Source organism: Lithobates pipiens, unplaced genomic scaffold (assembly GCF_037356315.1).
Source record: "Lithobates pipiens isolate NorthernLeopardFrog02 unplaced genomic scaffold, aLitPip1_a1.2 Scaffold_16, whole genome shotgun sequence".
NCBI classification, from domain to species: Eukaryota; Metazoa; Chordata; class Amphibia; order Anura; family Ranidae; genus Lithobates; species Lithobates pipiens.
Genome location: NW_027507748.1, coordinates 71,403,051 through 71,421,653, shown reverse-complemented (window position 1 = coordinate 71,421,653; position 18,603 = coordinate 71,403,051). Strand labels below are relative to the sequence as shown.

At 42.1% G+C, this 18,603-nt stretch overlaps 1 protein-coding gene across 1 annotated transcript; it reads right to left on the bottom strand.

Annotated features, from left to right (window-relative positions):
• Positions 1-4,573: 4,573 nt before the first annotated feature.
• Positions 4,574-17,653, bottom strand: ADAMTS1 (ADAM metallopeptidase with thrombospondin type 1 motif 1). Its single transcript, XM_077480029.1, has 9 exons — positions 16,899-17,653; positions 13,433-13,779; positions 12,451-12,583; positions 11,892-12,059; positions 10,884-11,170; positions 9,762-9,948; positions 9,480-9,655; positions 8,519-8,694; positions 4,574-6,940 (listed from the first exon to the last, which is right to left on the bottom strand). Exons 1-9 carry the CDS (start codon positions 17,446-17,448, stop codon positions 6,205-6,207), a joined length of 2,760 nt encoding a protein of 919 aa, XP_077336155.1. The 5' UTR covers positions 17,449-17,653; the 3' UTR covers positions 4,574-6,204.
• Positions 17,654-18,603: the final 950 nt, after the last annotated feature.

The window sequence follows — 18,603 nt, the reverse complement described above, 5'->3', positions numbered from 1 at the left end:
GACTAAATCCGACGGGCAAAATCCGACGGATTTGGTTGGCAAAATCTCTGACTGTGTGTACGTGGGCTAAGTGTCACATGATCTGTCATTACATATACACACCTTTTTCAAAGGCCCCAGAGACTGCAACCCCTAAGCAACTGGGAAACTGGTCAGAGTTGAGGGAAAGATGGATGGTGCTAAATACAGGGATATTCTTGAGTAAAACCTGTACCACTCTGTGTGTGATTTGAGGCTAGGACAGAGGTTCACCTTTCAACAGGACAATGACCCCAAACACACTGCTAAAGCAACACTTGAGTGGTTTAAGGGCAAACATGTAAATGTGTTGGAATGGCCTAGTCAAAGCCCAGACCTCAATCCAATAGAAAATCTGTGGCCAGACTTAAAGATTGCTGTTCACAAGTGCAAACCATCCAAGTTGAAGGAGCAGTTTTTCAAGGAGGAATTGGCAAAAATCCCAGTGGTAAGATGTGGCAAGCTCATAGAAATTCATCCAATGCGACTTGGAGCTGTGATAGCCGCAAAAGGTGGCATTACAAAGTATTGACTTTAGGGAGGTGAATAGTTATGCACATTGACTTTTTCTGTTATTTTGTCCTATTTGTTGTTTGCTTCACAATAATAAAAAAAAAATCATCTTCAAAGTTGTGGGCATGCTCTGTAAATTGAAGGATGCGAATCTTCAAACAATCCATGTAATTCCAGGTTGTGAGGCAACAAAACACAAAAAATACCAAGGTGGGTGAATACTTTTGCAAGGCACTGTACATCAGGGTTCTCATTAGAGCCCCTCCTTTACACCAGGGGTCCATCAGAGTCCTCTCTTACATCCGGATCCTCATCAGAGGGTCCCGTTATATCAGGGTTCCCACCAGAGCCACCCCTTTACATCAGGGCCCCACTCAGAGTCCCACCTTAAATCAGGGTCCCCATAAAAGCCCCTTCTTACATCAGAGCACAAATCAAGAGTCCCCCTTACATCAAGGTCCCCATCAGAGCCCCCCTTACATTGGGGTACCCATAAGAGTGTTCCCCTACATAAGGATACTCACCAGAATGTCCCCTTAAATCAGGGTTCCCATCAGAGTGTCCTCTTACATAAAGGTTCCTATAAGAGTCTCTGCTTTCATCAGGGTCCTACTCAGTCCCTTCTTATATCCGAGTACTCATCAAAGTCCCTACTTACATCAGGGTCCCCATCAGGTTCCCCCCGTAATCAGAGTCCCCATCAGAGCCCCAGCTTACATCAGGGTCTTCATCAGCGTGTCCCCTTAAATCAGGGTCCCCATCAATGTCCCCTGATGTCCGAGTCCTCTCTTACATCAGGGTCCTCCATATCAAAGTCCCCCTTACATTAGTGCACTGTTATATCAAGGTCCCCATAACGGTTCCTCTTTACATCAGGAACTCCTTTCAGAGTCCCTCCTTCCATGAGGGTCCCCCCTTACATCAGTCCACTGGTATAAAGGCAGGGAGTTTAAGCGTAAACCATAGGGAGCCTCTGCTGATCATAATCCTCAATCTTTGAACAATAAGGATATGCCACTGATCCCAATTGCGGGCCACATAAAATCTAGTAGAGGGCCAGATGTGGCCCACAGGCAGTAGTTTGGAGACCTCTACCCTAAACAAGCACTTAATTTTTTCAGTGCAGGGGGTCAGTGATCCAAAGTATTAAAATTTAGCCCCCTGGTCCTAAACATGGGCGACTATGTACATTTTTTTTTTTTTGGGCTGTAGGCAGCTTACACTGATTGTACAGTTTATATTTGGCTTTTCCCTAAACTCAGATGGGTTGTGCATTTCTCTCTGTCGCCAGTAGGTCTGCTCACTGGTACCACAGGCCATAGTATGAGATTTCACAAACAGGTGGTATGAATATATATATATATATATATTTCTTCCAGCCAGCCCAGAAGGAGGTTCATGGCCACTGATAAACTGCCACCAATTCCTTTGACCCTCAGCCTGTCAAAGAATCTCAGTTGAACATAGGCCCAGCTCTATAGCTTAGACCTAAACTATAGAATTCCACCAGCTTTATTAGGCTTCCAGCCATTTAAGTGGATGGCAGGGGTTGAAGAGTGATCAATCAGTCCTACCTTTGGGGTTGTTTTTGGGCTCTAGAAGACAGGTCTGGAGATGCTTCCATTCTGGGTCATGTGACCTGAGGTTGGCACGTTAGGTCATGTGACCTGAACATGGCAATTTGGGATATGTGACCTGCAGTAGATCTCCATTGTTGCAACTTTTGTAACTGATTTTTAATGATGTTTAATTTTTTGTATTTGTCTTCATGGTTACTCCAACCCCCCTTCCATCTAAAAAAAAAAAATACAAAAAAAACTTCCTATTTTCATTACATACCTTTATTTTACACCCAGTGACATCTGCACTTCTCTATGCAATGCAAGATCATGACTGGTGGGAGATAGCAGGGTGCAGTAGCCCAGAACCCTGCCTCAGTACTCCTTTCAAGAGTCCTTAGCTCTGTTGCAAGCAGTGCACTAGCTCTTGGGAGGAATTATGTGATAAATGCCTTAAATGCCGTGTACACATGACCAGACTTTGACAGCAAAGGTCTGAGGGAACGAATCTGAAAAAAAATCAGACAGACTTTAGATTTAGAACATGTTTCAAATCTTTCCGACAGACTCGAGTCCGGTCGAAAAATCCACTCGTCTGAATGCTAGTCCAACGGAGGAAAACCGACGCTAGAGCAGCTATTGGCTACTGGCTATGAACGTCCTTATTCTAGTCCGGTCGTACATCATCACGGTCGAATCCATCGAACTTTGGTGTGATTGTGTGTAGCCAAGTCCGTTCAGAAAGTTTGCCGAAAGTCCGCCGGGAAGACCGTCGGACCTAGGCTGCCAGAAAGTCCAGTCGTGTGTACACGGCAAAAAGGTAGCTGTCAGTCTGCAGTAGTGGGCATTCCTAGGCAGGCTGCATTTCCATGTAGACTTCCCTAGGTAACGCTCACATGTGTTGCTGAGCCTTCATGATTGTAAGAGAGTCAAAGCATATTAAAGCCAGAGGATCATCTTAATTTCAAAGCAACTAGCATTCGGTTATTATTGTCAGACATAGTACTTCGTTGGATATACATGCTGACAAATTCCCTAGTATAAACAGATAGAGACCTTTGAATGCTGATATCGGCCGATGCCCTTTCGATAGGAAATTTAGTTAAGTATGAAAGAGGAAGGAGGTCCGAACAACCATCCAACTTACCTCCAGTTTAAATGGGCCCCTAAGCCCCAGGGTGCCTTTGTGTAGCTGCAGAGTCTGCACAAATGATATGTCTGAGCCTGCTCCCTAAACATGCTCATGGGTTAATTGGCTTATATCCAAAATTAGTCCTACAATGTACAATATATGACTGGCATTAGACTGTAAGCTCCTTACGTTATTGGTTCTAGGTACTGTGTAAAGCACCGCAGACTATGTCAGCCCTCTCTAAATCCAGAATATACCCTGAAGTATTTGAAAGAAGAATTGTTCTTGCTGTCTGCAGATACCAAATTTCCCTTTCGATCTCCCATATTGTACCAGCCTGGTTACCCGCCCCACCAATATGAGGGACGTCACTGTCATCAATGGAAGATAATAACTCCAACATCTGCAGAGACCATGTGGCAAATCTGGTAGAGCTCAAAATTCAGACAAATATGCTTTATTTCGATATTCCCTTAAAGGAAGGCACATTCTCTTGATAGGACACCCCTATGGCCATTGATTTTGACCATCCACACATTTTCCGGTTACTCTGTTCATCTATTAAAACCCTGAATTTAAATGTGGTGGTCTGTGTTGGAGGTTACACAGGGATAATAACCAATTAGGCCACTTAGGCTCTAGCACTGTGTCCTCAAAGTGAGCAGAGAAAGTCAAATGGTCTGCCATATTCAGAAATATTGGCTATTTTTAAGGGCTTCAACAGATGAATGATGCAGCACTGAAACATTAAGGCAAGAATCAATGAGTCTATGGGTGTACTGTCAAGAGAACCTTCTGTTTAAGGGCCAAAACAGGCAGTGATTGATGGATCCTCAACATTTACTCATGGGTGTATAACACACTTTGAGTTGACCTACCCTTTAAATAGTTGTTACATTTGGCCAAGGTTGAGTATCTCAAGTTCATTCATTCATAAACTGAATGTCAAGTTCTACTTTTATCAGTGAGTTGCCTTCATGCTAACCATAAAAATTACTTTAAGCTAGCTTTATAGCCTTATAAGGTAAAAACCATAAACATTGAAGTTTGCTTTGAACAGTTGTTTTAGCATTAGAAAGTGGTCAAAAGTGTCTATAGTTGTCTAAAAATTTCAATGTATATAACGTCATTCCCAGCTGATGACTGCATTGCACAATACACCCGCTGTTTTATACACCTCTGACTTATTTGGCTATGTGATTTATTATTCCATTGCTTACCAAAGCAAAGAGAGTACACAAGTGCACAGACCACAATAGCCATGCTATGCAAACTCATAAAAAATTTGAGCCAAGAGCTGACACATTTACAATCATTTTATCATGTGAAATCAAGACAGCAAACAAGATAGTCAAGGAATGTCACTGTGTTCTTTTAATAATTCTAGTAACATACAATACAGCATAAATACTCTTTTCTTTGTTATAGAAAGCGATAACTTAATATATAATCGGACTTGATGTACAAAAATAAATAGGTATATGATATGACATTGAAACGATCCCTTCATAGAAGAGGCAGACGCAAATACTTATGAAGTATACTTGGTGTATATACACATTAAAAGTCATATTCTCCAACCTGACCTAGGTAAGTGACACATAGCGGTTGGCCAACAGCTGTGGATGGACCTGCTATCCCCAGGACTGTCAATCAAATATACTTCCATATTGCATCAATTGAAATATGGAACATATAGAAATTTCTGTTTACATCTCTATACATATAGAAGAATAATCCTACACTCTATACTGGCCTAAATTTAGACCCCCCCCCCCCCCCCCCCCCCAACCTCTGCTGATGTTATTGGCTTTCTTGAGAAAACTATTTACAACCAGATGGATTATGATAGGGTTTAGTCCACCTATACCTGATATTTCAGCTACATGTAGACTCGCGGTTTTTGAATTACCCATTGATTTCTTATATCTTTTAATGACTCCATTCCTGAGATTCCTGTTTAGAGTTGATTGAGCTCATACCAAAGGTGGAAGTCTCACTCTTCCAGCTGCTTTCTTGTAAAGAATCCAGCAGAGTGAGAATACCTTTCTTGAGCTTACAAGAAGTGAAGGTGGAAACTCAGGTACAGGGAATCTTACCACCAAGAGCCCTAAAAGACGCTTGAGGGTGTTTTAAGGGCAGAACCAAAAACAAAATTAAGTATCAGTTTATCTGAACATCTGGTTGCCAACAGTTAACTTTTGAAGAATAAAGTTATTCTTATATTTCAATACTATATTAGCAAGCTGCAATATAGCACATTTGTATTGGTCCAACTAATCTGCACATCCCATATGAATAAGAATATGGCTTTATTTCATTATAAAAAAATGATATATATATACTGTGACACCATAGCAGCCATTGTTATTTTACTAAAGATCCTTTTGAGCTCCTGATTTTACCCTTCTTGACTGAGGTAGGTTAACCCCACTATGGACAATATTCAAGAACAGATCAGAATACCCCTAAAGAAAAATGCCATGAATCACTGGCTTACAGTCTGTGAGAAGCCCAAGCTTTGTCAGCTACAGGATTAGATGAATAAATGTAAAAATTCAGGAGCCAGTCAGTCCAATCTAAGAGCCACAAAACAGACCACGCCAAAAAATAAAAAAGTTATTTTAGGCTCATTGGCTATTTGGCTCCGGGAGCTTGTCCAGACCTGTGTCAACAACCAACATGGCTGCCAGTTAGCTTCATCTAACTTGTAACAGACGCTAAGGTTTGAAAAACAGACAATGCCTCGGGGTCCTAGCAATGAAGGGTTTAGTGACACTAATTTGCCCTTCATACAAACCTACATGTGCTGCTCAACCTGATGGTCCAATCCAACATGCAGTTGTCTGCACTGTTCCTTCTCAAACTTTCCATCCTCTTACCCTATGCACATTGACCAAACACATTCTACCTGACCCTTCTGCTTTCAGCATGTTCAGTTTTGTTTGATAGACCCTAGTAATGTTCTGAGTCGGGTGCTGTTTAACTGCAGTTGGAAAGAGTACAAAAGTCTATTAAATGTTTAGGCTTCTTTGAAGGATCACAGTTGTCCTGAGGCAAGTTGCTACCTTCGTAAGAGACACATTTTAAAAGTCTCTTTCTAAAACCCTTTCCGCAGGTCTTAGAACATGAAGACCATTCTCCCAATTGCCACTGGGGGCAAGGGATGTCCGCACATGGCCTAACATCATCCGGCTTTAGTTCGTTAGCACAGTCTTTTGAAGGCTGACCCCTCAAGTCTTTGCACTCGACTGATCTTCTCTGCCAGCCTAATCCACAAGTCTTTGAGCATTCACCCCACTCCTTAATGACCCATTCAGAAAGAATGGTTTCTTTAATGGCGTTAAAGGACTCTTTCTTTTTATTCAAGGTCTTTTCTGGTTGAGCTGCTTTCTTGACAAAATAAATGTACTTGATTTTCAGGCGTTGAGATTCTCCCACCGTGAGGACCTGTATAGTAATCGGTTCTATCAAAGGCTTGTAGCTTCGGATTCTTTCTAAGGATGCCGTGGAACCGCTGTAGGTCAAGAAGTTCCCATTGTAAGAGATGTCTAGCTCCAGTGTGGACAGTGTATAATCTCCATTAAGGATGTAAGTTCCATCGGCAGCCTTAATTGCCAAAAAGCTGCCGTCATGCATAGATCCCCTGTTGTTACGTTGTTTGATCTCAATGTTTGTTGCTCCCGCAGGAATTGTAACAACGTCGTGGTACCCCGGTCTGTTAAAATCAAAATTAACACATTTTAACACACAAAAATAGAAGAAAAATTTCAATCCAGTTTACATAAACATTATGGTCTTTGTTAGTAAGAATTTTGAAACATATTTTTACAAACCATAAGCAGTTATGTCTACCTCATTCATATGACAACTTTTAATGGGAGATTCTTCACAAACTAAAAGGTGAACTCCGTGCAAAACAATCAAACTGAAAATCATGGTAAGGATATTTGGTTTGCTTTACTAAAATTCTTTGATAAAGCAAGGAAGGGTCAAAACCCCAGCTAAGATTTATTGCTGTCTGTGCCCCTGCTTGTGAGATTCTTCCTTTCTATTTGTCCCGGTAACCACCGTTTCATGGTTTCCAATAAAGAAAGTGATGGAAAATCCAAAACATTAAAGTTGGCGCATGAACAGAAAGTGAGGGAAATCTACAAATGCTAAATATGGGATTTTCCCTCGCTTTTGATTTTTTTTATCCATGTGAAGATAGTATGTATGTATCTGTATGTGCATATATAGTGACAAGGAGTGTGGATAACGGTTATACAAAAAAGAAGTCAATCATTTATTGGTTGTCAAAAATGTATCACCTAAAAACATGTAGGACTTAGTATACAAAACACCCAGATAGGGTACACCTAGAACCACTTGTGCAAGGCATGACAAGCATACTAACATGGGACAAAAACATAGACAGTCACATAAAACACAGTCCACACTCCCTCCAGCTTGAGCCTCCAAAGGGCTAACACAATGCAGCACCACCTTGACAAGACGTGTTCAATTCATTATATGGGCATTTGCCGTGGTGGTGCCCAGTGTGTCAGATAACTTAGGGTCTGGACGTTTTTGTTTCATGTGTTTTATGTCACTGTCCATATTTTTGTCCTATGTTAGTTAGCATGCTTGTCGTGCCTTGCACAAGTGGTTCTAGGTGTACCCTATCTGGGTGTTTTGAATACTAAGACCTACATGTTCTTAGGTGATACATTTGACAACCAATAATTGATTTATTTATTTTTTTGTATAAGAGTTGTCCACACTCCTTGTCACTAGCTCAGCCTACTTGGTTCCCCGTCTTGGGGACAACTTTTTCTCTATATGCCCTTAGGCTTCTGTGACAGAACCATACTTATATGAGTAGGATGGACATATTGTTTTGATTTACGCCCGTTCTTATATGCTTTTGAGAAAAAATGGCACCAGCATCAACAGATAGGGATCTAAAAAGCATCACCTTTGTTCTTTTGGTACATTTATTGTAGAAATACATATTTCTACCTGGCCATTTTTTAAATTTATGGACCTGGTATAGTTTCCATTTAAATAGTAACAGATTAACTGGACCTTTGTCCTTTCAATGAGTTAAACTGTAAACGTGTCAAAAAACACACACACTACTCTTCCATTTAATGTAATGTCCTACTGATTAATTAGACATTGAAATTCCTTTCAGTGAGTGCATCATTTATAATCTTAAAAAGGCTTAAGCAACTCATTAACTTTGGAGGGTGAAAGATGAAGAGAAGCTCAGAGGATAGAAATTGTGAAAACAGACATAGTTGCAACATACCGTGCTTTGGTGAAGGTTGCAGAGACTTTCTTGCAGGTGGATCCATTTCCTCCACAGACGCCACACTTGTCAAACTTCTTGCTGGACCCAATAATTCTGTCACAACCAGCCTTGACACACTGACCCTGGATGCAGATAGAGGTGGAGTCGGGGCTACATGGAGTACCATCAGCAACCTATATTGTGGAAACAAAAAACAGCTCATTAGATCCAACCACTAATTTACTGGGAAGCACACAATAATGATACTGGTAAAATATGAGTTTAGTGTGGTTTTAAAACCCTTAAATCTGTCTTTATATTTAAAGCTTAAGTTATGGAAACAGGTAGAAACTTTCTGAAGTATTGTGCATTGATTGCCATACCTACAATGATGGTTTAACTGCCACTAAATGTGTCCTGGGTGAAAAAAGGCTTATGATGGGCAAGAACAATTGGCTACCCTGCAGATTCCCTTTGAAGAGACTGGTCAATTAAGCTACTGTCTTTTGTGCCAAGTACCCTCATGTATTTAGGAAGGGCTCTTACCATCAAGTGTTTCCACTTGCATAAATACTTGCTTACAAATGGTAAAATTAGGTGGTGACTGGGCATAATCCACCAAAAGAGTCATGGCTTCCTACAACAGCTTCTGGGATTGTAGTTTGGGATTGCACTGCTCTTGCCAACAGTGGCATGTTTTAAAAGGAAGATTTAATTCAGTATTCAAGATGAGAGCCCAAAGAAAAAAGTAAAATACACAGACACTTATAATACGTTTTTTGAAAATACTAAGGTAGGATACAAAAGAGTATTTTTATTCTTGGCTGGAGTTCAGCTTTAAACAACATTACAAGACTATCAAATTATTTCAATTTCTTGGTATTGATTAAGGAATTCCTGACTATAGCCCACAACATTAGGTGCTGAATCATATATGTAGATATATATCAGAATATAAGTTCAAGAGTTAGGAGCTTACCCTGGGGTTCAGTACGAAGAAGAATCCAGTGCCCTTAGCTCGGCACATAAGCTTGCATCGGTCTTTTGGACGAACACCGGCAAACTTAGGGGTCCATTCAACAGCAGGTCCACTTCCAATGGCGGACCTGGAGATGTCATTATGGGCTTCACATTGTTCTTCACGGAATGTCTTGCCTGAGGAGAATACATATGACACATTAGGCCATGCAAACAACTATAACTATGATTTTTCTCTATGTTCAGGATTCAATTGTAAAACTGAATGTTATTATTAATTTACCATTATTTTCAGGGCATTCATCAGTATTGCATGAGCGGTACTGCACTCTTTTGCCCTCGCAGTATTTGCCTCCATCTTTTGGCACTGGATTGTTACACTCTCGCACAGAATACTGGACTCCACCACCACAAGTTCTGGAGCACTCTCCCCATGATCCCCATGCTCCCCAACCACCATGTACCGGAGTCTGTAATTATACAAAAAAAGGACCATTAAGCATTTTTAATTGCACAAAACACATTCACAATATAGGCAATTGCAAAACCATGATCATCTTGCAAAGATAAATACTGATGGCAACCATCAACAGATCAGCATTCTTAAGGTGAATCAAGTAGATTTCTGTGAATATACAAATTGTTGCTAGAGAAATTTACAGTCTAAAGGGCCATACACATGGGCCGAATGTGGGGCGGCATTAGCCTGTTCAATAGAAACCGTCTGAAATTCGGCCTGTGTGTATGGCAACTGGTCTGCTGTTGAAGGGGCATGACCGAAAGAGTTCTGCCGACCAGTACCTGATCAGCGCTCTCAGCCATTGGCCCCCCTGTCAGAACACAGTAGCTCAGCAGGGAAGATTGATGTACTAACATTTGGCTAGTTAGTACAATGACCCCTCCTGAGCTCTTCAGTGTTTTTTTTTGTTGTTGTTAAGCTCGCTGGGTTGAACAAAAAAATTTAAAGAACCATTAGTGTGTACCAGGCTTTAGGTAGCCAAGTGCTAAAATACTCCTCTTTTTGAGCAGAAATGTATCTATCAACCTTGCCTGATAAAAAAAATACAAGTGCTTGCCAAAGGTGACATTGCATCTAAACTATATCTGAGCCATGATTTAAATATAAAACTAGAATAAACCATAAAAACTTCACTGGAAAGTTTCCAAACGGGGCAATCTTGAGTTCATTGCCAGTTACAACATTTAAATTTGAAGGTATCATCTAAAGCTTGTGTAATTTTGCTCAAATGAATTAGATATTCTATTGAAAAAAAAAAAGCTGCCCCAGTGCCAGGGTTTGGAAATTGCCCAATCTTGAAATCTGAATGTAGTGGAATGATCCAACAAAAATATTGAATTCCAAATACTAACTGAAAAGAATTATACATCGAAACCAGAAACATACCTCATAATGCTTCTTGTCCATCTGCTGAACGCACTTCCCATTAAGACACCATTTCCCTTCTCCACAACTGGTCCCATCAGCCCAGGGGAAGTGTTTAGTTTGGCACACGAGCAGCCCTCCGGAGACTCCAGTGCACCACAAGGTCGTACACGTGCTGGCGGCATCTGGACAATGTCTGGAGTCTTCTCCAAATGTAAATTGGCACTGCTTATTGGCATCATACAATGTTCCAGGGAGATCTGATGGGAGCTGGATGGGTCGGCTTGGCTTGTCCAATAAGCACTCTCCTAATTAATAAAAAAAAAAAAAATAAGGTTAAGAGCAAATTTTTTCAAAGAACATACTCTCACAAATTGTGACATCTAGCTTGACTATGAGCCCAGTCAAATTGGGTCTTGTGAATCATTTAAAGGGCAATAACTCTCAATATGACTGAAAGGACACTTTATTTTTTACTTTACTTCAAGCTCCTCTTAAGCTTAAAGCTGCAAACTTCCTTCATAAAAATTAAATATTCAAACAGCTATTCTATTTGGAATAACTATCTATATTTTGATACTACATCCAAAGTGTTTACTTTAAGGGCCAACAACTAAGACATCAAAAGAGTTAAAGTGGTTGTAAACCCTCACATATACCCAGTGAAGTGACTGGCCTCAGGTGATACACAGAGATGAAGCAAATTATCCTACATAAGTTGTACCTGTTTACCTAAAGTCCTTTCTTCTCTACATCTGTTCAAATTGCTGAATTCTAAAGCTTGTCTGAAAGTTCAGAAAAAAGGGGGCGGAGAGCTGAGGTTACACTCTGCAGAGCTCAGTAAGGAGAGCTCTGAGAGCTGATTGGAAGGAAAGGGACACATCCCATTTATACAGCAGATAGGAACAGAGCTGAGGCTATCAATATGCTGGAGGTCTCTCCCCTGTTACCATTTTTCTCTTGGTATCTTGCAGCCTATCTTCAAAAAGTATATTACACAAATGTGATATTGTATCATCACACACTTACCATGACCGTTGTCCAAGAAAGATGTGATCATGTATGCACTACATAGAGACCATGGTTCCTGTCTGTCCAGATTGGAGAGCATTGAAGCCATCATATGTGAACTCTTATCATCGGCATTGTAGCTGGAGCAGTGCTTTGCATCATCATGTGGCATATTAAATACATGACCTGGAAACAGAAATTTTCCATTATAGAAAAATGCAGGAGAGGGTTCCGATTTCCTCAAAAATTGAAAAAATTCACAGTGTGAAGTATACTTTACAACCCTTCCCTAAACTCAACAATGCACTTGAGGGAAGTCTTCCCCTAATCAAGACAATATTAAGCATTTTGCAAACTTCCCATGTGTTCAAGTATTTCCTTATCATAAAAGTTTAACACTTCAAAACACATTCCTTTCCAGGTTGCTTTGTAGCTTAGGGTGTCATAAACATCTTCTGACCATCTGTTGTGTCTAAGCAAATATTAAGTTCCTTCCTGAGAAGTTTGTTTGAGCATAACTTATATCCTAGCCTGACAGCAAACCCCAGCATGCCTATATAAAGTCAGAGAGTCCTACCTAGTTCATGGGCCGTTGTAAAAGCTGCTTGCAAGCCGTCATCTTCAATGATGGAGCAACTGCGGCTGGGATCGCAAACTGTTCCAACGTCAGCCATGCCGAGGGTATCGCATGTTTGAGCTCCGCAAAGGTCCTAGAAAACAAAACCGTTTCAATATTAATTGGTTTCCTCCTGGTTCTCCAGTTTCCTTCCACAAAGACATGCTGGTAGGTTAATTGGCGCCTGTATAAATTGGCCTTGGTATGTATGAATGTGAGTAAGGATGGTCATACACAGTGTGAATTTCTTTCCTGCAACCCATGCAGCCATGGGTTGCAGGAAAGAAATTTGGATGATTCCCCCATCAACGCAGACAGTGTTGACAGAGGAATCAGCAATTGTCTTCTCCTGGCGATGGGGCAGCCGCAAGCAAATCCAGCATGCCGGTTGTACCCAAGTTGATTGGCTGATCAACTTGGTGCATTCAGCCTGTCCACTAATGGTTTGAATCTTGGCTGGTTCAACAGGAACCAGACAGAATTCCAAACATGTATGGCCCGCCTTAGGGACCATAGACTAAGCTCCTCGAGGGCAGGGACTGATGTGAATGTACAATATACAAGCTTAATGAATGTTGGTCTTTTCATTGTTCTGGATGTAACCCACGTTGGATATACTGCTTGTATAATACTCATCTGTGCAATAAAAATCTTTAAAAAAAAAAAAGAATGTACAATATATATGTAAATCTCTGCATAAATTGATGGCGCTCTATAAATACCTGTAATAAATAAATTAGCTCAAGGACAAAACTTTGGCCGGAAAATGTTTAACTTTAGCTGCTGTCCCCGGTTTAAAAGACCATGCATGTTTGAGATCTTAGGAAACTTTTTTTTTTTTCACTTTAGAAGTACATCACACATCACAGCTAGAAACATTCTGGGCTGCGATTCCATATCTAAGACGTTTATGGAAGATTAGGCAGACATAAACTTGACTTACTTGTCTCGTAAACAGAATGGCTGTATCGTAATGTTCAGCATGCCGATCGCTGGGTGGGTTATGTTGCTTCTGCCAGCTGCAGAAGTTCCTCAAAGTCATGGCGGCATTGGTTGTGACCTCAGGTCCTTTCTGTTCATCGTAGATGACCAGGATCTTCACTACCACTATGCTGATGGAGTTTCTGATGCTGGGATGCTTGTAAAGCTTTGCAGCCACTGACATCAATGTGAGGAGGTAGTGCTTTAAATTGCTCCCATGAAATTCAGCCATAGATTGGTCGGCTACCAGCATGGTTTCAACATAGCGTGGGCTGGAGACAAATCTCTTTTTCCTTGTGTTTCCCAATCCTACAGAGGAGAACATACAAAAGAGCAACTGTCAATCTGCTGCACAGTTTAAACGGTAAAAAAAAAAGAAAAAAAAACTTGCTATTTTTAGCAAAAGTGTCAAATCATTCCAACAGCACGTCGTCCTTTTTTCTCACATTAAGTCATCTTTGGCTTGCAAGTCAAGATATGAGTCACCTACCAACTTTTTAAAATTGAGTGAGTAGCAAGCAATCCCTGTACAGTGCTTGTATGTGGGGCCGGAGACAGATTACATCTCCAAGCCTGAAACTTCATCACATTTCCAACACACTGTACCCTTGTTCTGACAATCTGGAGCTCTATTAACCACTTCCCTAGCTGCAGCACCATCTCTACAAGCTAGCCAGAAACATGCAAGGTGAAAGTGTGCAGCCCGTTTCCTCCAGTTACAATACTTTATATAATTTGCAATCACATGTAGCAGCTTTTTTGTTTTGTTTTTTTTTTATGAATGGAGGTTCATGTTTTACAAGTCTTGTATAACAAGGTGCAAAACCATGAAAAGGTATAATTCTTTTCATAAAACTTAGGGGAACCGTGCAAGCAGCAACCTGTCCAATTTCTGCAATGATATCATTCCTAAGCACACATGGTTTAACTCCTGCAACTCCGGGCTCACCTCCAACCTCTTCTCCAACCTGCTGTGCAGCTTGTGTGGTGCACTGCCAAACTGTGAATGGTACGGCCCCATGGCTTGGCTCCATGGCATGCTGTCCTGCACATTTATTGGTTAGTGAAGAGCCAATAAACTAAAGGCATAGAGTAGATTTGACTTATTATTAGGTGTTCTGTATTAAACTTCTGGTGAAATTTTTTTTACAGAAAGATTTTTTTTTGATGAAATATGAGCTGAGCTAATCTCAGGACTAGGCTGGGACCTTAATGGGTTTATTTGGTCATTTTTGGCTGGTTTTAGATTTTTTTTGCGCAGGATATATATGGGACAAAGTTGAATTCTTGGAAGCTCTTAATTATGCAATGTTTGAAAAAATAATAATAATAATAATAATAGTAATAATAATAATAATATTATATATATATATATATATATATATATATATATATATATATATATATATATATATATATATTTTTTTTTTTTTTTTTAATTTATTTATATTTATACACAGTGTGTTGGAAATGTGATGAAGTTTCTGGCATGGAGATGTAATCTGTCACCGGCCCCACATACAAGCACTGTACAGGGATTGCTTGCTACTCATTCAATTTTAAAAAGTTGGTAGGTGACTCATATCTTGACACATACATACATACATACATACACATATATATATATAAACTTTCCAGGAATCCCACATTGTCCTAGCTTTGGATCTAAGAACATTTCCAGGGATAAACCTGGCATCTATACTCAGTTTGCTAATATGCTATATATATTTGCAAGTGCAAAGTTATAAGCTTCTGTGCTAAGTTACCAGCTTACAATAATTCCACACTATTCCAGTTCTGGGAGATCTGTCCCTGGAAATGTCCTTAAACCACAAAGCTAAACATCTGCTGCACAGAACCTCTCCGCCTATTCATTGAATGGTCTTTATTATAAATATGAGCTGATACTCCTATTTATAAACAATTTTATAACTGGTTTTAAAGTTTTGCAACAAAGTGTGCTTGGACATAATGGAGGCTGTTGCCACTGGAGAGTGTGTGGAGTTGAGGTAGTTGTGGTACAGGGTGCGGATCTTGGTGGTGGTGTGGTGTAGGGTGAAGATCCTGCTGGTAATGTGATGCAGGGTAAGGATCTTGGTGGTTGTACAGGGTGAAGATCCTGGTGGTGGTGTAGTGCAGAATGAGTTGTGGTGCAGAGTAAGGATGTTGGTGGTGGTGTAGGGAGGGGATCTAGGTGGTGATGTGGATAAGGGTGAGGATCTTGGTGGTGGTGTGGATAAGGGTGAGGAGTGCAGTGGGGGTGCAGGTTGAGAATCTAAGTGGTGGTGCAGGGTGAAGATCTTGGTGGTGGTGCAGAGTGAAGGGTGAAGCTATTGGTGGTAGTATGGTGCAGGGTGAAGATCTTGGTCATAGTGTGGTGCAGGGTGAAGATCTTGGTAGCAGTGTGGTGTAGGTTAAGAATCTTCTTGGTGGTGTGGTGCAGGGTGCAATACCTGGAGGAATGAGGATTTTATTGGTTGTGTGGTGCAAGGTGAAGATCTTGGAGGTGGTGTGGTGCAGGGTGCAATACCTGGAGGAGTGAGTGTCTTACTGGTGGTGTGGTGCAGGGTGAAGATCTTGGTGGTAGTGTGGTGCAAGGTGAAGATCTTGGTGGTGTGGTGCAAGGTGAAGATTTTGATGGTGGTTTGGTGCAGATCTTGGTGGTGGTGTGGTGCAGGGTGAAGATCTTGGTGGTGGTGTGGTGCAGGGTGAAGATCTTGGAGGTGGTGTGGTGCAGGGTAAAGATTTTGGTGGTGGTGTGGTGCAGGGTAAAGATCTTGGTGGTGGTGCGGTGCAAAGTGAAGATCTTGGTGTAGGTGTGGTGCAAGGTGAAGATCTTTGTGTAGGTGTGGTGCAAGGTGAAGATCTTGGTGGCGGTGTGGTGCAAGGTGAAGATCTTGGTGGCGGTGTGGTGCAAGGTGAAGATCTTGGTGGCGGTGTGGTGCAAGGTGAAGATCTTGGTGGCGGTGTGGTGCAAGGTGAAGATCGTGGTGATGGTGTGGTACAGGATGAGGTTCTTGGTGGTCGTGCAGGGTGATGATCTTGGAGGTGGTGTGTTGCAGAGTGCAATACCTGGAGGAGTGAAGATCTTATTGGTGGTGCAGTGCAGGGTGAAGATCTTGGTGGTGGTGTGGTGTAGGGTAGGGATATTAGTGGTGGTGTGGTGCAGGTTGAGGATCTTAGTGGTATGGTGTAGGGTGCAGGGTGAGTATCTTGGTGTAGGGTGCATGGTGAGGATCTTATAAGGGGTGGTGTGCAGGGTGCAGTTCTTGGAGGAGTGAGGATGTTGGTGTAGGGTGCAGGGTGAGAATCTTATTGGTGGTGTAGGGTGCAGTTCCTGGAAGGGTGAGGATCTTGGTGGTGTGGTGCAGGGTGAGTATGTAGGTAGGTGATGGTGCAGATCCTATTGGTGGTGTAGGGTGCAGTACCTGGAGGGGTGAGGATCTTGGGGGGCTCCTCAGAGTCCATCTGTTGGGGGGTACCATCAGTCACCCCACACTTAGCCTTGGCACGGCTCCTCTTGCTGACCAGATGAAGGAGTAGGGGGGTGTCAGGCTTGGGTGAAGCCGGGGTGATGGTGTGGTTGCTGGGTTGGATGAAGTACTCTTCCCCCCGGTAATAGAAGGCTCCTCGGATCCCGGAGCACAGACTCAGCGCAGCGCTGCTCGCCGGCTCCCCATTGACGGTCCCGGAGTAGAAGCATTCGGCCAGGTTGCCGGTCTCTTCCCCGGTGGGGATGTTGGGTCGCCCGACGTACTGCAAGCTGAAGTCCTTAGCCAGAAAGCTGGGATCTGCCTCCAGCTCCAAGGTCAAGGCTTGTCCAAAGACATCCAGGCGGTAGAGCACCTTCCCACCCTCAGGGGCCCCTTCCAGCCTGACAGGGGCCACCAGCTCCTCTTCCATGGCCACAGCAGACAGGGCAATCCGGGCACAGAGCAGGACTGCCAGGCAGGGCAGCAGGCAGGGCACACAGCTCATCCTGGCTGGCAGATGTATTGTCGGGAACAGTTGTGCAAAAAAAAAAGTCGGGAAAAGTTTTTTTTTTCTTTTGCAGAAGTCGGGAAAAGGTCGGCAGTGTGCAGGGATGTCACTCGTTCTTCCCCAGCGCACGTCTGCTCATAGACAAGCCGGATCACTTATCATACAGTCCTGGGCATGGCTGGGGATTTGTGCGGCACACTGACACCCCGTGCCACCATTTATGGGCTCCTTCGGCAAGCCTCCCCGGGGCCCCGCCCCCCGGCTCTTTGAAGTGAGCTGATCTCATCTCGTGCGTAGTGCTTGGAGGAACAATCCCCTTTCCTTGTGCTGGAGCCCGGCCAACATCATCAATCATGAGGACTAGGGAGGAGGAGGAGGAGGAGGAGGAGGAGGGAGAGAGCAGCTGCTTGGCTAGCCTGGAAATCTGACATTGCAGGCTGTGTGCCTATGGAGGTGCCTGCAATCCACAGCCCAGCCTGCTCACCTACTTCTTCCACCACTGCCTCTCCTCATTGGGCATGGCTGCACACACACTTCTACTTCATCCAAAAGCAGAAATTCTATATATTTCACACAGCAAAATCCTTAAATGCTGTGGCTGCATTCCTTTTCTTTATTTAGCCCTTTCCTCTTTATTTTCACCTGTTGATCCTGCCAGTAACTGTCATTTTTCAACTTCCTGCAACAGACCAAGCAAAATGCTCAGAGGAATGAGGTTGATTATTATTATTATACAGGATTTATATAGCGCCAACAGTTTACAATATAAAAGGGAGACAATACAGTTATAATACAAGGGGATTAAGAGAGCCCTGCTCCGAAGAGCTTACAATCTAATAGGATGGGGCAGGTGGCACTGGAATATAGGATATTGCCATTGTATTTATTGAACTTTATTACAATGCATGCACTTGAAGTTATGTTCATATTTACTTGAAACATTTTGAAGTTGGCATGCAAATATTTAGTTTATATTTTATTGATCACATTTTGCACTTTGTATTTATTCGTATATACATAGTGTTCACTATTAGGATTCACTATATTTGGGTAAGGTAGCACCACATATTTATTTTTTATATTTGGTACAAAAGGTTGTAACTGTGGGGAATGAGCTGATGTAAGTGGTAAAAGATTAGTTAGAGACGTGAT

What these genes read in the sequence shown, in the direction of transcription:
- ADAMTS1 (XM_077480029.1), bottom strand. Translation starts at nt 17,448, where the DNA reads ATGAGCTGTGTGCCCTGCCTGCTGCCCTGCCTGGCAGTCCTGCTCTGT. An exon ending in TACAACGGCCCATGAACTAG is followed by an intron (nt 12,060 to 12,450) that starts GTAGGACTCTCT and finishes TTCTGTTTCCAG; the next exon opens with GTCATGTATTTAATATGCCA. An exon ending in TGGACAAGAAGCATTATGAG is followed by an intron (nt 9,949 to 10,883) that starts GTATGTTTCTGG and finishes GTATAATTACAG; the next exon opens with ACTCCGGTACATGGTGGTTG.